General features: G+C 47.8%; 1 protein-coding gene and 1 long non-coding RNA gene across 2 annotated transcripts; one reads left to right on the forward strand and one right to left on the reverse strand.

The window, feature by feature from the left end:
- The first annotated feature begins 1,615 nt into the window (after positions 1-1,615).
- LOC121294365 lies at positions 1,616-5,052 on the forward strand. Its single transcript, XR_005946776.1, has 2 exons — positions 1,616-2,805; positions 4,709-5,052. It is a non-coding gene; the product is annotated as an uncharacterized LOC121294365 (long non-coding RNA).
- A 569-nt stretch (positions 5,053-5,621) lies between these two features.
- Positions 5,622-18,290, reverse strand: LOC121294664 (CD151 antigen-like). The gene is made up of 8 exons (XM_041218624.1): positions 18,106-18,290; positions 15,498-15,608; positions 15,185-15,376; positions 13,436-13,510; positions 11,746-11,850; positions 10,799-10,957; positions 9,622-9,708; positions 5,622-5,987 (listed from the first exon to the last, which is right to left on the reverse strand). Exons 2-8 carry the CDS (start codon positions 15,579-15,581, stop codon positions 5,928-5,930), a joined length of 762 nt encoding a protein of 253 aa, XP_041074558.1. The 5' UTR covers positions 15,582-15,608; positions 18,106-18,290; the 3' UTR covers positions 5,622-5,927.
- Positions 18,291-18,300: the final 10 nt, after the last annotated feature.

Consider the following 18,300-nt stretch of genomic DNA (forward strand, 5'->3'; position numbering starts at 1 on the left):
AGACACAAGTCAAGCAGGGGCTGCGTGGGCCGGTTCCTGTCCAGCAGAAGCAGACACGACCCAAAAACCTTCCTGCTTTTGCACAGCTTTTCTGTTATTCACGGTTCAGTCTGACAGGGTGGTCCAGCAGCTTCCGTTGTAGTATGCTTTATTTTCTATAAATCTTACCACCCCCCCCTCCCCCTTCTCTCTCCACTGTCTGTGCCCTCTCTTCTCCATCACTGTTATTGCAGGTTTCGGGTCCACAGTATTATCAAAGGCTTTTCTTCTCCTGCCTCCTGTCCACGCCCTCCATTTCCTGTTAGAAAACTATTCCGGGGAGCCAAAAATAGCCTGGCACCTCACGGCACGCCAAGGGGAGGGGGGCACACCATTGCGTGCTTCCTGTTTAATGCAATGCTGTGCAAAGCTGTGCCCAGTGAAATGCAAAACAACATCTAGAGCCAGTGGCTCGTGCTTTCCTGGTTTTCCCACGGCAATGTTTGAGAAATAAAGAGATTTAATAGAGATTGTCAACACTACCAATTCAGCTCACTTTGGAAGCGCATTTTTGAGTGGTGTTTGAGTAAGGTTTTTGAGTGGTATTTTGAGTGGTGTTTGAGTAAGGTTTTTGAGTGGTATTTGAGTGGTATTTTGAGTGGTGTTGGAGTGGTATTTTGAGTGGTATTTGAGTGGTATTTTGTGTGGTATTTTGAGTTGTGTTTGAGTAAGGTTTTTGAGTAGTATTTTGAGTGGTATTTTGAGTAAGGTTTTTGAGTGGTATTTTGAATGGTGTTTGAGTAAGGTTTTTGAGTGGTATTTTGAGTGGTGTTTGAGTGGTATTTGAGTAGCATTTTGAGTGGTATTTTGAGTGGTATTTTGTGTGGTATTTTGAGTTGTGTTTGAGTAGGGTTTTTGAGTGGTATTTTGAATTTTGTTTGAGCAGTATTTGAGTGGTATTTTGTGTGGTATTTTGAGTGGTATTTGAGTGGTATTTTGTGTGGTATTTTGAGTGGTATTTTGAGTGTTGTTTGAGTAAGGTTTTTGAGTGGTATTTGAGTAGTATTTTGAGTGGTATTTGAATGGTATTTTGAGTTGTGTTTGAGTAGCATTTTGAGTGTTTGAGTGGTATTTGAATGGTATTTTGAGTGGTATTTTGAGTTGTGTTTGAGTAAGGTTTTTAAGTGGTATTTTGAATGGTGTTTGAGTGGTATTTGAGAGGTATTTTGTGTGGTATTTTGATTTGCATTTTGAGTGGTATTTTGAGTGGTATTTTGAGTTGTGTTTGAGTAAGGTTTTTGAGTGGTATTTTGAGTGGTATTTGAGTAGTATTTTGAGTGGTATTTGAGTGGTATTTTGAGTGGTGTTTGAGTGGTATTTGAGTAGCATTTTGAGTGGTATTTTGTGTGGTATTTTGAGTGGTATTTGAGTAGCATTTTGAGTGGTATTTGAGTGGTATTTTGAGTGGTGTTTTTGAGTTGTTTGAGTAAGGTTTTTGAGTGGTATTTGAGTGGTATTTTGAGTGGTGTTTTGAGTAAGGTTTTTGAGTGGTATTTGAGTGGTAGTTTGAGTGGTATTTTGAATGGTGTTTGAGTGGTATTTGAGTAGTATTTTGAGTGGTGTTTGAGTGGTATTTTGAGTGGCGTTTGAGTGGTATTTTGAGTGGCGTTTGAGTGGTGTTCGAGTGGTAGTTTGAATGGTATTTGAGTGGTATTTTGAGTTGTGTTTGAGTGCTATTTGAGTAGCATTTCGAGTGGTGTTTGAGTGGTAGTTTGAGTGGCGTTTGAGTGGTATTTTGAGTGGCGTTTTGAGTGGTAGTTTGAATCGTGTTTGAGTGGTAGTTTGAGTGGTATTTTATTTCCAGCATTTTCCACCACAGTGGATGTATTTATTTTATATACAGAATTCTGCTAAGTGGTCATAAACAATACTACAGCCCGTACTGCGCAGGCGCGTTACCGGCTGCTTAACTAAAGATAATGCTTGAAAACTCAATTGTGAGCTGATGCATTCGTGTGATAAAATAAGAACTCCCAAAGCAGCTGCATTTGTGTGAAATACTGGGTTATCACACACAGGACCTTTCAAACAACAGATACGATGCAATAAAACATAATACACGTCACATAGACTGTTCGAGAAACGCGCAGTTCAACTTTGGAGAGGCTCGTAACATGAACGCCCAGGACACCGTACTCTAGGAAATACCAACTACCAAAACCGAGGGGTGGAAGTGACTACTTGTGTAAATTAGTTTTTAATACTGAAGGCAGTACACAATTTAAAACGCTGCGAACCTCTTTTAAAATGTGTTGTGTTACAGTGTAATGCGTTAGAGAAGTATTATTATAGTCCCCCCCCCTCTACACACAGTCAGTTCTGCAACCCCCCCTCTGTTATTGAAGGTCTGCTTACGCCTACACTGTTGCCAGCGTGCGGAGAGGAAGGCGGGTCTGTGCGTGTGTGTGTGTGTTTGTTTGTTTGTTTGTTTGTTTGTTTGTTTGTTGGTTGGTTGGTGTTCACGGTGTTTACAGCACGCTGGCCCTGTCCCGTACGTGTCACTCGGTCCCGGGGTGAGGTGTCAGTACTCGCAGGGGCTGCGTGGAAACGGCGCTTCACTTGAGGGCGGTGATTTCTCTTCATTGTGTTTGTTTTAGGAAAGGTGGTTGTTGTTGTTGTTGTTGTTTTTGTCGTCGTCCTGAAACCTCAGTTCAGCCGAGCTGCTAAAAACATGATCATCCCGGTGCGGTGCTTCACATGCGGGAAGATCGTGGGAAACAAGTGGGAGGCTTACCTGGGCCTGCTGCAAGCCGAGTACACGGAGGGGTAAGAGACGCGTCCCGCGCGTTCAATCCCACGAAGGTTTTCTTTTACTTGAACACAGTTGCAGTACTGGTATCCGTTTGGATAATTCATACACAAAGTTACAGGGGTGGAAATAAACACTCCCATTGTAGTTAATAACCCTGCTCAGACTCCTGATCATTTCAATATTAATAATACTAGACTTCATTGAGGGGAGCTCTGAACCCCAGGACTGGGTGCAGCAGCAGCAGCAAGGCTAGTGTGAGTTTCTAACCCTGCTCAAACTCCTGGCTCCTGATCATTGCAATATTAATAATACTAGACTTCATTGAGGGGAGCTCTGAACCCCAGGACTGGGTGCAGCAGCAGCAGCAGCAGGGCTAGTGTGAGTTTCTAACCCTGCTCAAACTCCTGATCATTGCAATATTAATAATACTAGACTTCATTGAGGGGAGCTCTGAACCCCAGGACTGGGTGCAGCAGCAGCAGCAGCAGGGCTAGTGTGAGTTTCTAACCCTGCTCAAACTCCTGATCATTGCAATATTAATAATACTAGACTTCATTGAGGGGAGCTCTGAACCCCAGGACTGGGTGCAGCAGCAGCAGGGCTAGTGTGAGTTTCTAACCCTGCTCAAACAGCTCCTGATCATTGCAATATTAATAATACTAGACTTCATTGAGGGGAGCTCTGAACCCCAGGACTGGGTGCAGCAGCAGCAGCAGCTACGGCTAGTGTGAGTTTCTAACCCTGCTCAAACTCCTGATCCAGATCATTGCAATATTAATAATAATAGAATACTTCATTGAGGGGAGCTCTGAACCCCAGGACTGGGTGCAGCAGCAGCAGGGCTAGTGTGAGTTTCTAACCCTGCTCAAACTCCTGATCATTGCAATATTAATAATACTAGACTTCATTGAGGGGAGCTCTGAACCCCAGGACTGGGTGCAGCAGCAGCAGGGCTAGTGTGAGTTTCTAACCCTGCTCAAACTCCTCCTGATCATTGCAATATTAATAATACTAGACTTCATTGAGGGGAGCTCTGAACCCCAGGACTGGGTGCAGCAGCAGCAGGGCTAGTGTGAGTTTCTAACCCTGCTCAAACTCCTGGCTCCTGATCATTGCAATATTAATAATACTAGACTTCATTGAGGGGAGCTCTGAACCCCAGGACTGGGTGCAGCAAAGCAGCACCAGGGCTAGTGTGAGTTTCTAACCAATCTCAAACTCCTGACTCCTGATCATTGCAATATTAATAATAATAGACTTCATTGCTGGGAGCTCTGAACCCCAGGACTGGGTGCAGCAGCAGCAGGGCTAGTGTGAGTTTCTAAGCCTGCTCAAACTCCTGGCTCATTGCAATATTAATAATACTAGACTTCATTGAGGGGAGCTCTGAACCCCAGGACTGGGTGCAGCAGCAGCAGCAGGGCTAGTGTGAGTTTCTAACCCTGCTCAAACTCCTGGCTCCTGATCATTTCAATATTAATAATACTAGACTTCATTGAGGGGAGCTCTGAACCCCAGGACTGGGTGCAGCAGCAGCAGGGCTAGTGTGAGTTTCTAAGCCTGCTCAAACTCCTGATCATTGCAATATTAATAATACTAGACTTCATTGAGGGGAGCTCTGAACCCCAGGACTGGGTGCAGCAGCAGCAGCAGCAGGGCTAGTGTGAGTTTCTAACCCTGCTCAAACTCCTGGCTCCTGATCATTGCAATATTAATAATACTAGACTTCATTGAGGGGAGCTCTGAACCCCAGGACTGGGTGCAGCAGCAGCAGGGCTAGTGTGAGTTTCTAAGCCTGCTCAAACTCCTGGCTCCTGATCATGTCAGTATTAATACTAGACTTCACTGAGGGGTGTTTTGAACCCCTGGCAGTATTAACTACCTGTAGTAACGTGGCGTTTCCCTGCTGTCTCACAGCGATGCCCTGGATGCTGCTGGCGCATGTGGACCTCATCGAGAAGCTGCTGAACTACGCACCGCTGGAGAAGTGAGGAGCCGCAGGCCCTGCAAACCAGCGTGTGCGTGACCACCTGGAACACACCCACAGGCCGGCCGCAAACGTTTCTCTTGCCTGCGTTTACATTGCTTTCTTCCTTCGATAAAGACACTGAATCACGTTTTTCCCCATGTAAATAAGACACGGTGCTCCCTCCGTGAGGCTTCTGTAGGTCACGCTGCACTATCATTGAAAAACCCACTCACTCCCACTCAGGATCAGTTATATTGTGCAAAAAAATAAAATCTGATCATTTTTGAACCTCTTCCCTTGCTTTATTTGATACAATCCGTAGGCAAACTCTGCAGCGGTGTCACACCTAAGGAAGCGGACAGGCTGTAAAGCGCTCTGGTCGTGGCTGTCTGTTCCACCAGCACTTGCTTTCTCATTAGAAGGTGGAACACACAGGGAGCAGTCTCTTACACCCGTCTGCAGGGTTACAAAGGGTCAACCACTGTACTGAGCAGCTTCAAAATGCAATCTGCATGAACCCTGACTCCCTTCCTTTTTACTGTCATGGATTTTCAATGGGGTTGTGCTGCGGAGTATTTGAATCAAGAAAAAAATAGATCACAGTGTTTTAAATTATTTGTTGTTTTCAAACTAGGCTACACAATACAAACCTTAAAACAGTCATTATCTCCAGTCGAACAACAAAAGGGTTTTTTTAGTAAGAAATTCTTTCTAAACACACACCATAGGAACTGGTCTGTGAACAGCAATAATAATAATAATAATAAACACATAATAATAACTGGCCTGAATACAGCACTGCAATACGATCGCTATATAAACACACACCATAGGAACTGGCTTGAGAACAGTTAAAAAAAAAAAAAAAAAAAAACCATGTAATTGTTAAAATTGGCAAATCATTCTCTGGTGTTTCTACATTTTTGGCTTTGCTGTGTTCCCCAGGCTGGTTTTTATTCTCATTGCACCCAGCTGCCTTTCCCTCTGGAAGACAGGAGAGTGGATCATGAAAGCAGACACTCTCTAATACCCGGGCTTACTCTGCAGGGACAGGAGGGATGGGGTCTTGGCAGTCAGCTTGGGGGTCCCAGTTTGATGACTCGAGCCTGATAGTGGTGTGAACGAGAAAGGGGAGAGGGGAGGAAGATTCAACATCACCCCCCCCAGTTAGTAGGGCTCGGACTTGAGGCTCCTGTAGAAACAGCATGTGAAGACCATCCCAATGATCTATGGGGGGGGGGGAGGGGAGAGAGAGAGAGAGAGGGAGCAGTCAGAGAGCTGTATAAACACACACCACTAGGAACTGGCTTGAGAACAGCACTGCAATACGATCGCTATATAAACACACACCATAGGAACTGGCTTGAGAACAGCACTGCAATACGATCGCTATATAAACACACACCATAGGAACTGGCTTGAGAACAGCACTGCAATACGATCGCTATATAAACACACACCATAGGAACTGGCTTGAGAACAGCACTGCAATACGATCGCTATATAAACACACACCATAGGAACTGGCTTGAGAACAGCACTGCAATACGATCGCTATATAAACACACACCATAGGAACTGGCTTGAGAACAGCACTGCAATACGATCGCTATATAAACACACACCATAGGAACTGGCCTGAGAACAGCACTGCAATACGATCGCTATATAAACACACACCATAGGAACTGGCCTGAGAACAGCACTGCAATACGATCGCAATATAAACACACACCATAGGAACTGGCTTGAGAACAGCACTGCAATACGATCGCTATATAAACACACACCATAGGAACTGGCTTGAGAACAGCACTGCAATACGATCGCTATATAAACACACACCATAGGAACTGGCTTGAGAACAGCACTGCAATACGATCGCTATATAAACACACACCATAGGAACTGGCTTGAGAACAGCACTGCAATACGATCGCTATATAAACACACACCATAGGAACTGGCTTGAGAACAGCACTGCAATACGATCGCTATATAAACACACACCATAGGAACTGGCTTGAGAACAGCACTGCAATACGATCGCTATATAAACACACACCATAGGAACTGGCTTGAGAACAGCACTGCAATACGATCGCTATATAAACACACACCATAGGAACTGGCTTGAGAACAGCACTGCAATACGATCGCTATATAAACACACACCATAGGAACTGGCTTGAGAACAGCACTGCAATACGATCGCTATATAAACACACACCATAGGAACTGGCTTGAGAACAGCACTGCAATACGATCGCTATATAAACACACACCATAGGAACTGGCTTGAGAACAGCACTGCAATACGATCGCTATATAAACACACACCATAGGAACTGGCTTGAGAACAGCACTGCAATACGATCGCTATATAAACACACACCATAGGAACTGGCTTGAGAACAGCACTGCAATACGATCGCTATATAAACACACACCATAGGAACTGGCTTGAGAACAGCACTGCAATACGATCGCTATATAAACACACACCATAGGAACTGGCTTGAGAACAGCACTGCAATACGATCGCTATATAAACACACACCATAGGAACTGGCTTGAGAACAGCACTGCAATACGATCGCTATATAAACACACACCATAGGAACTGGCTTGAGAACAGCACTGCAATACGATCGCTATATAAACACACACCATAGGAACTGGCTTGAGAACAGCACTGCAATACGATCGCTATATAAACACACACCATAGGAACTGGCTTGAGAACAGCACTGCAATACGATCGCTATATAAACACACACCATAGGAACTGGCTTGAGAACAGCACTGCAATACGATCGCTATATAAACACACACCATAGGAACTGGCTTGAGAACAGCACTGCAATACGATCGCTATATAAACACACACCATAGGAACTGGCTTGAGAACAGCACTGCAATACGATCGCTATATAAACACACACCATAGGAACTGGCTTGAGAACAGCACTGCAATACGATCGCTATATAAACACACACCATAGGAACTGGCTTGAGAACAGCACTGCAATACGATCGCTATATAAACACACACCATAGGAACTGGCTTGAGAACAGCACTGCAATACGATCGCTATATAAACACACACCATAGGAACTGGCTTGAGAACAGCACTGCAATACGATCGCTATATAAACACACACCATAGGAACTGGCTTGAGAACAGCACTGCAATACGATCGCTATATAAACACACACCATAGGAACTGGCTTGAGAACAGCACTGCAATACGATCGCTATATAAACACACACCATAGGAACTGGCTTGAGAACAGCACTGCAATACGATCGCTATATAAACACACACCATAGGAACTGGCTTGAGAACAGCACTGCAATACGATCGCTATATAAACACACACCATAGGAACTGGCTTGAGAACAGCACTGCAATACGATCGCTATATAAACACACACCATAGGAACTGGCTTGAGAACAGCACTGCAATACGATCGCTATATAAACACACACCATAGGAACTGGCTTGAGAACAGCACTGCAATACGATCGCTATATAAACACACACCATAGGAACTGGCTTGAGAACAGCACTGCAATACGATCGCTATATAAACACACACCATAGGAACTGGCTTGAGAACAGCACTGCAATACGATCGCTATATAAACACACACCATAGGAACTGGCTTGAGAACAGCACTGCAATACGATCGCTATATAAACACACACCATAGGAACTGGCTTGAGAACAGCACTGCAATACGATCGCTATATAAACACACACCATAGGAACTGGCTTGAGAACAGCACTGCAATACGATCGCTATATAAACACACACCATAGGAACTGGCTTGAGAACAGCACTGCAATACGATCGCTATATAAACACACACCATAGGAACTGGCTTGAGAACAGCACTGCAATACGATCGCTATATAAACACACACCATAGGAACTGGCTTGAGAACAGCACTGCAATACGATCGCTATATAAACACACACCATAGGAACTGGCTTGAGAACAGCACTGCAATACGATCGCTATATAAACACACACCATAGGAACTGGCTTGAGAACAGCACTGCAATACGATCGCTATATAAACACACACCATAGGAACTGGCTTGAGAACAGCACTGCAATACGATCGCTATATAAACACACACCATAGGAACTGGCTTGAGAACAGCACTGCAACACGATCGCTATATAAACACACACCATACGAACTGGCTTGAGAACAGCACTGCAACACGATCGCTATATAAACACACACCATAGGAACTGGCTTGAGAACAGCACTGCAATACGATCGCTATATAAACACACACCATAGGAACTGGCTTGAGAACAGCACTGCAATACGATCGCTATATAAACACACACCATAGGAACTGGCTTGAGAACAGCACTGCAATACGATCGCTATATAAACACACACCATAGGAACTGGCTTGAGAACAGCACTGCAATACGATCGCTATATAAACACACACCATAGGAACTGGCTTGAGAACAGCACTGCAATACGATCGCTATATAAACACACACCATAGGAACTGGCTTGAGAACAGCACTGCAATACGATCGCTATATAAACACACACCATAGGAACTGGCTTGAGAACAGCACTGCAATACGATCGCTATATAAACACACACCATAGGAACTGGCTTGAGAACAGCACTGCAATACGATCGCTAAATAAACACACACCATCCTAGTGTGCTTCCCCTCCAAACTACCCCCCTCATTTCCCCAATTCTCCCCATTCCTTCCTTCCTCCCACACCCAGACCCACTGTACCCTCCAGACACTGCTGGTCCAGATAACTCAAGCTGCTTCCCTTCTCCCCATACTTTCTCCTCTCACCTGCACGCAGGCGATCCCGATGCCCACCGCTCCGATTATCCGCAGGTGTTCCAGGATGAAATTCTCCAGCTTTGTGATGCAGCCGCCCTGCAGAGAGGAGGAGTGGGGGAGGAACGTGGTTAGACTCTGCAGGGACGGCACAAAGACTCCTATTGCACAGCTGCTTCACCCATTCCAGGTTTTACTACCAGCTTGATTAGCCACAGTGTGTCTAGGTCACAAGCTCTGTGTGTCTTATTGAGCGCACAGTATAAATCAGGAATGGATCAAACTGCCCTGCAATGGGAGTTCTCTCTTTCCTATAGACCTCTATACAGCTCTGCAGTGTGGAGAGTGGAGATCTCTTTCCTATAGACCTCTATACAGCTCTGCAGTATGGAGAGTGGAGATCTCTTTCCTATAGACCTCTATACAGCTCTGCAGTGTGGAGAGTGGAGATCTCTTTGCTATAGACCTCTATACAGCTCTGCAGTGTGGAGAGTGGAGTTATCTTTCCTATAGACCTCTATACAGCTCTGCAGTGTGGAGAGTGGAGTTCTCTTTGCTATAGACCTCTATACAGCTCTGCAGTGTGGAGAGTGGAGTTCTCTTTGCTATAGACCTCTATACAGCTCTGCAGTGCTGACAGAGTTACTGCATTTTCTCTATCTTGTGAAATGTAGAGATTCAGCAGAGATGAGATAACAGAGGTTCCCTGCAGCTGGGCTCAGATGAAGCCGCTCTCCAGACCAAACACACAGCCAGCCAGACAGTGATTAATAAGAGGGGATGAGTTACAACAAGCCAGGAGGAGAGGAGAGGAGGAGAGACGGCAATCCGGGCTTCAAACCTTCCTTCAAACCAAAGTGTGGTTGAGGGCAGCCACCAGCATGCTGAGTGCAGCTCTCCTGGGACACGACACAGCAAAGAGCAATACACTCTCAGCAAGGATTAGAGGCAGCCAACAGACACTTAGAAACGTCTCACGAGTCACTGAATCTAAACACAAAACCCAGATGAAAAGCAGAGCCTCCTGTATGCGCACGGTTTACAAACAGTAGACCCTGTTCGTAGTTGAAGTGATTGGAATGCTTGCTCAGACAGTGCGAATTCCACACTCTGCCAGGCCAGGTCTAACGGGGTGGGACTCAGAGATGCCTCAGAGGTGTTGATAAGGACCCCCGGGCCCCTCTCTCACCTCCACCTTGTAGATGTTGGAGGGGTGGTCTCGCAGGCCGCACTGGGGGGTAATGGTTTTGCAGCAACTGTCCGGCACATTGCGGCCCTCTGCCTCGGGTGTCCTAACCCACTCACTATCCTTCCAGTCCTGGGAGCTGTTACTGCCACAGCACTTGAACTGGAGAGAAAGGGGAGGAGAGATTTAGAAACATAATTAATAGCACACACCACATGCAGTAAGACACGTGGCCCAGGTTCTGATTCTCAGTGTCTTGTGATAAAGGCTAGTACAACCACTATTTTCTTTCCTTCTCCCACTTCCATCCTACCTTCCTCCCATTCCTGTTCCCTCCCTCCTACAGCAGTTTGTTCACAGCCTCGTTCACCCTCTCCCCTCTCCTCTCACCTCCTGCTGCAGTTTGTTCACAGCCTCGTTCACTCTCTCCCCTCTCCTCTCACCTCCTGCTGCAGTTTGTTCACAGCCTCGTTCACTCTCTCCCCTCTCCTCTCACCTCCTGCTGCAGTTTGTTCACAGCCTCGTTCACTCTCTCCCCTCTCCTCTCACCTCCTGCTGCAGTTTGTTCACAGCCTCGTTCACCCTCTCCCCTCTCCTCTCACCTCCTGCTGCAGTTTGTTCACAGCCTCGTTCACCCTCTCCCCTCTCCTCTCACCTCCTGCTGCAGTTTGTTCACAGCCTCGTTCACTCTCTCCCCTCTCCTCTCACCTCCTGCTGCAGTTTGTTCACAGCCTCGTTCACTCTCTCCCCTCTCCTCTCACCTCCTGCTGCAGTTTGTTCACAGCCTCGGTCACGCTCTCCCCTCTCCTCTCACCTGCTGCAGTTTGTTCACGTAGGGCCATTCAGAGGGAGGGGGCGAGGAGAGAGGGGAGGGAGAAGTGTGACAGACGTCAAACAAGTGTCGGGAGTCAGGTGGAGACCCTCGGTCACTCTCTCCCCTCTCCCCTCACCTCCTGCTGCAGTTTGTTCACAGCCTCGGTCACTCTCTCCTCTCCCACTCTTTTGTATTTGCTGGTCATGGTCTCTCTCAGGTTTTGTTTCAGCTCATCGTTCAGCTGCAAAGAGAAGAGGGTTGAAGCCAGCCTCAGATTCCCATCCCTGCAGCCCGTTCCCGTGTTTACACATGCACACATACCTTCCCTATCTCCTAGCATTATTACTTTTAACCAGAGAGTCTGTCATTAAATTAAATCACGTGATCATATTATAAATCATGCAAGTACCGTGTCAGGACCAATGCATCTATCACGGTCCACACTGTATCATGACATTAGCGTAGCGTCACACCCATTAGAACAGCGAGTGACCTGGGTGCAAACTGGAGAACACGGCAGCATGAAGACAGAAGGTGAGGAGGAGGGAGGGTTACAGCAGGATGGATAGAGTGACTGCAGTGTTGAGAGAGGAGGAGGAGGAGGGAGGGTTACAGCAGGATGGACAGAGTGACTGCAGTGTTGAGAGAGGAGGAGAAGGAGGGAGGGTTACAGCAGGATAGACAGAGTGACTGCAGTGTTGAGAGAGGAGGAGGAGGAGGGAGGGTTACAGCAGGATGGACAGAGTGACTGCAGTGTTGAGAGAGGAGAAGGAGGGAGGGTTACAGCAGGATAGACAGAGTGACTGCAGTGTTGAGAGAGGAGAAGGAGGGAGGGTTACAGCAGGATGGAGACAGAGTGACTGCAGTGTTGAGAGAGGAGGAGGAAGGAGGGAGGGTTACAGCAGGATGGATAGACAGAGTGACTGCAGTGTTGAGAGAGGAGGAGAAGGAGGGAGGGTTACAGCAGGATAGACAGAGTGACTGCAGTGTTGAGAGAGGAGGAGAAGGAGGGAGGGTTACAGCAGGATAGACAGAGTGACTGCAGTGTTGAGAGAGGAGGAGAAGGAGGGAGGGTTACAGCAGGATAGAGTGACTGCAGTGTTGAGAGAGGAGGAGGAGGAGGGAGGGTTACAGCAGGATAGACAGAGTGACTGCAGTGTTGAGAGAGGAGGAGGAGGAGGGAGGGTTACAGCAGGATAGACAGAGTGACTGCAGTGTTGAGAGAGGAGGAGAAGGAGGGAGGGTTAGGGATGGATAGACAGAGTGACTGCAGTGTTGAGGGTTACAGCAGGATAGACAGAGTGACTGCAGTGTTGAGAGAGGAGGAGAAGGAGGGAGGGTTACAGCAGGATGGATAGACAGAGTGACTGCAGTGTTGAGAGATCGCAAAACCAAGGCACTGCTCCTGAGAAACAAGATCGCAAAACCAAGGCACACAATCCCTCTTGCGTCCAGCGAGCCGGGGCTGGTGAGAAACTGTTCAATTGAGGGATGAATAATTAAACATCTGCTATTGGCAGCTCAAGCTGGTAATCGCAAGGTTGCTGCCTGAGGGAATTTCACAACTCTGCTCCACTGGGTGGCTCCAAGGTTAGGCACTTTACAATGAATGGCACAGGACCTTCAGGGATCGCATGGGGTGGGACTGTACATTGGCAAGGGCAGAGACTGGCCACTCCGGTCCTCAAGTACTGTCGGTCCAGGGTTTTGTTTGATCCCTGATGTATTCTGATGATGACAACAGAGCCATGCAGACACTGCTGAAAGAAACCGGTTACAGTGCGTTGCAGTACAGTGCAGTACAGTGCTGGGGGAGAGGGACTCACCTGCTGGTAGTAGATGTACGCCAGGATCCCGGCCAGAACCTCCAGCAGGAAGATACACAGGAGCAGCACAAAATACTAGAACAAGAGCAGAAACACAGTCACACACACAGCACTGCGGGGCAGAGACACAGAGTCACACACAGCACAGCGGAGCAGAGACACAGAGCACAGACACAGAGTCACACACAGCACTGCTGGGCAGAGACACAGAGCACAGACACAGAGCCACACACAGCACTGCTGGGCAGAGACACAGAGCACAGCTGGGCAGAGCCACACACAGCACTGCTGGGCAGAGACACAGAGCACAGACACAGAGCCACACACAGCGCTGCTGGGCAGAGACACAGAGCACAGACACAGAGTCACACACAGCACTGCGAAGCAGACACAGAGCACAGACACAGAGCCACACACAGCACTGCGAAGCAGAGACACAGAGCACAGACACAGAGTCACACACAGCACTGCTGGGCAGAGACACAGAGCACAGACACAGAGTCACACACAGCACTGCTGGGCAGAGACACAGAGCACAGACACAGAGTCACACACAGCACTGCTGGGCGGAGACACAGAGCACAGACACAGAGTCACACACAGCACTGCTGGGCAGAGACACAGAGCACAGACACAGAGCCACACACAGCACTGCTGGGCAGAGACACAGAGCACAGACACAGAGCCACACACAGCACTGCTGGGCAGAGACACAGAGCACAGACACAGAGTCACACACAGCACTGCTGGGCAGAGACACAGAGCACAGACACAGAGTCACACACAGCACTGCTGGGCAGAGACACAGAGCACAGACACAGAGTCACACACAGCACTGCTGGGCAGAGACACAGAGCACAGACACAGAGCCACACACAGCACTGCTGGGCAGAGACACAGAGCACAGACACAGAGCCACACACAGCACTGCTGGGCAGAGACACAGAGCACAGACACAGAGCCACACACAGCACTGCTGGGCAGAGACACAGAGCACAGACACAGAGCCACACACAGCGCTGCTGGGCAGAGACACAGAGCACAGACACAGAGCCACACACAGCACTGCTGGGCAGAGACACAGAGCACAGACACAGAGTCACACACAGCACTGCTGGGCAGAGACACAGAGCACAGACACAGAGCCACACACAGCACTGCTGGGCAGAGACACAGAGCACAGACACAGAGTCACACACAGCACTGCTGGGCAGAGACACAGAGCACAGACACAGAGTCACACACAGCACTGCTGGGCAGAGACACAGAGCACAGACACAGAGTCACACACAGCACTGCTGGGCAGAGACACAGAGCACAGACACAGAGCCACACACAGCACTGCTGAGCGGAGACACGGAGCACCGCGGGGCGGAGACACGGAGCACTGCGTGTGTGTTTTAAACAGCTGTGTTTGCACAGTCTGGCCCAGGCGGTACCAGTCTCTCTGTGTGCAATGTGAGGGCTCTTAAAACCCTGCACGGAGCACGGGGTGGGGGGAGGCACGCTGCCAGTGCTAATGTTGTGACTCTGTAAGCTGGCCTAGGGGCACAAATATTTTCCTTCCTTCCTCACTGTGTTACTCAGCGATGGAAGCAATAGCTGTTCTATCCAGACAGGGTTAGTGAGCGAGAGGCTTGTTACCATGGGAACTGGGCAGCCTCTGCCACGCCCCACTCACTCACTTCACTGTCTAGGAAAAGTTATTCTTTATTCCCTTCGCAAACCCCTCCCCTCCTCTCCTCTCACCACTCTGAGAAGCTGCCTCTGTTCCTTGAAGGTGGCACAGCAGCCCAGGATTCCAGTCACCATGACGATGGCCCCGGCGATGACCAGGATGTAGGCGCTGGCAGCGTAGATTCCGGAGGACAGCAGGCTGATGTAATCGCTCTTCTCAACCAGGGTCCAGACCCCCACCGCCATCACAGCGCCCCCTGCCAGCTGGGAGGAGGGAGAGGCACAGCACACACAGAGTCACAAGACATTACCCTCGGAACGCCTGGGCTAACTGTCTTCATACACACAGGCACCCAGTGCTCCTGACAGTCACGGCACTGCTTACCCAGAAGAAGAAGTTGAAGCTGAAGAGCAGGTACTTGAGGCAGATCGTTCCACACGTCTCCTTCTTCTCATCGTACTCTCCCATCCTGGCAGATCAGCGAGGGTCTGTGTGCTGCACAGCAACACGATGCAACTTTACACTGTGAGCACTGAGACGCACCCACCCACCGAGACAGCCACGCACACACGCACTCTACCCCTGTGTGGAGGTGCAGAGTAGACCCCGTCTACTCTGCACCTCCACACGAGCAGGCTTGCACTCAATGCGGCGCCACCCTCTATAAACCACCACTGAATCCTGCTGCCACTCCCATTACAGAGCGACGCCAGCCTGGAAACACCAGCCCTCGGGGCTATGATCTACACACTGTACTGTAACCCAGCACTAAGGGAGTCTCAGAGAGACGGAGAATGAAGTAACTAATGCTGATCTCTGCCTACAAGCTGCAGTTTACCTGCCTCCTCCCGACACAGACACAGAGTCACGCTGCCTCCTGTGAATCACGGCACAGTGCATCCTGCCTCACACCTGCTGTTCTCCTCCAGGAAGCCTCAGTTACAGACTGATCCAGGTACTTGCTTTCACCAGAATGTGAGGCATTTCCAATTGAAATGGAACTGGAAGTCTTTCTCAGTGTCTTCAGTGTGAATTCAATGAGAAACGTTTTGACTGGAAGTCTTTCTCAGTGTCTTCAAGCTACTCATTCTGAAAGGGCAGAGGAATGATAACGCTCTGTAGCGAGAGGGATACAATAAAATCAACTGGTCCCAACTTCAGAGACTGCATCGGACACAAGGCAAACTCCCCCCTCTGTAAATATTCAAACTCATTCGCTTTGTTTCAGAGCCGAGCCAAAAGCATAAAACACGCCTGTGAAGTTTCTTACAAATTAAACTTTTGAAACTTGGGTTCAGGAGGAAGGATAATCCACAAACGCTAGAACCTGGGGCAACAACACAGCTGTTCAACGCTGGCACACGAGCGAGCAAGCTGGTACAAACTCTTACTGCACAGCCAGATCTTATAAACGCTCACATTGCATTGGCATTTAGTTTCACTCACAGCCTGTGCTACCCTGCTCTACCCTCAATCCTGACTCAGAGCTCAGCGAGCTGATGCTAATCCTGCAGACAGACAGTCTGCCACAGATACAATCTTCAAGCGTGATGCATTTCATCTATGTTTTGCTCCACTACAAAGCGCACACACACACACACACAAGCCCTGGTGAGCACAATGCTGCTCCTTATACCTTCAAAACTCCTGCCTCTTACAACTTAAACACCACCACAAATAAAAAACACGACTACAGCACACATTAAAGCAACCGATACTCTTGCAATGCAACAGCGGTCTTATTCCCCTCCCTGAATCGCGTCTCAACGAAACAATGCAGGACAGGAAACCCAAACAGTGCGTCTCGTTTTTAAAGTGGTAACACAGCACTCCTCCAGGGGACCACCACGCGGGTCGCTCGGAAACTGAAACGCGTGCTGGGGGATTGGGTTCTGTTTGGGTTGGAAATGAACCCAGGATGCTGAAGCAGAATCACTGGGATCCTGGAAGCGCTGACTTCACAAAGTCCTGACACGAATCAGCTGCTCTGAGCGCTGCGACAGACGGGCCAAACCCTCTCCCCTCGCTCGGACTGTTCAAAGAGAGGGGCACACCGGAAGAACCAGACAAAAGAGTTAGCAGAAATGTTACGATCATATCTGCGTGATACTTTAACACACACATTTTATTTTTATATATATTCAAAACACAAAATAGTATATATATATATATATATCTATATATATATATATATATATATATATATATATATATATATATACACACACACACACATATTATGTATATCTATATATATATTATATATAAATGTATGTTTTGTGTGTGTGTATATATATATATATATATATATATATATATATATATATATATATATATATATATATATATATATACACACACACACACATACATACATACATATATATATATATATATATATATATATATATATATATATATATACACAAGTTCAAAATTTTTACATGTCGGCAAGTCATCGACAATTAGAAAAGGTCCATTAAAATATTATTTTTTTATTTTTTTTAAATCACATTCTGTTCCAGACTCACAAAAGGCACCCCAGGGTGTTTCACAGAGACACGCACACACAAGGTAATTCCGATGAAATGAGGGACCTGTGGATGTTTGATTCTGGCCTCCGGGGTTTAGTAAAGCGAAGTGTCTGGAGAGAGACGGCTCCTCCAGGTGCGTTAGCCCCGCTTGGCACTGCTGTAACTGCGCGGCACTGCGCGGCTCTCCGCGGTGATCCGGGACCCCTCCAATATTACCCCGACGCGCAGCAGACGGGTTATACAGTGTCCAGTGGCTGGATGGCGTCTGTTTGTGTTTTCCAGCTAACTTCATCTTAAAACCAGTTGCCTGTAACGTGCCAGGTGTGTCCTTCTCAAATCTCTGCTGGTTTTACGCCTCCCTCCACCTCTCTCTCTCACCAGTCTACCTGAAATCTCTGTTTAAACCACAGCGTTGCTACCAAAACCAGCTCGGGTCGTGAAATAATTGGCACCCTTACCTGTCTGAAAGGCGATCGGGTGTGGCGCTGAAGATTACACGGTTGTTTTTCCTCTACCGTCGGACAAACCTTTCACACAACGCCGGCGCTGCTGCTGACTCCCTTCGGCTGCACAAACTGTGGAAAGTGCGCCTCCCCACCCAGAGCGCAACTTGGTTTCTCAACAAGGGCGCAGTGGGCTCTGAAGAGCGAGTG

Source organism: Polyodon spathula, chromosome 19 (genome assembly GCF_017654505.1).
Source record: "Polyodon spathula isolate WHYD16114869_AA chromosome 19, ASM1765450v1, whole genome shotgun sequence".
Classification (NCBI taxonomy): Eukaryota; Metazoa; Chordata; class Actinopteri; order Acipenseriformes; family Polyodontidae; genus Polyodon; species Polyodon spathula.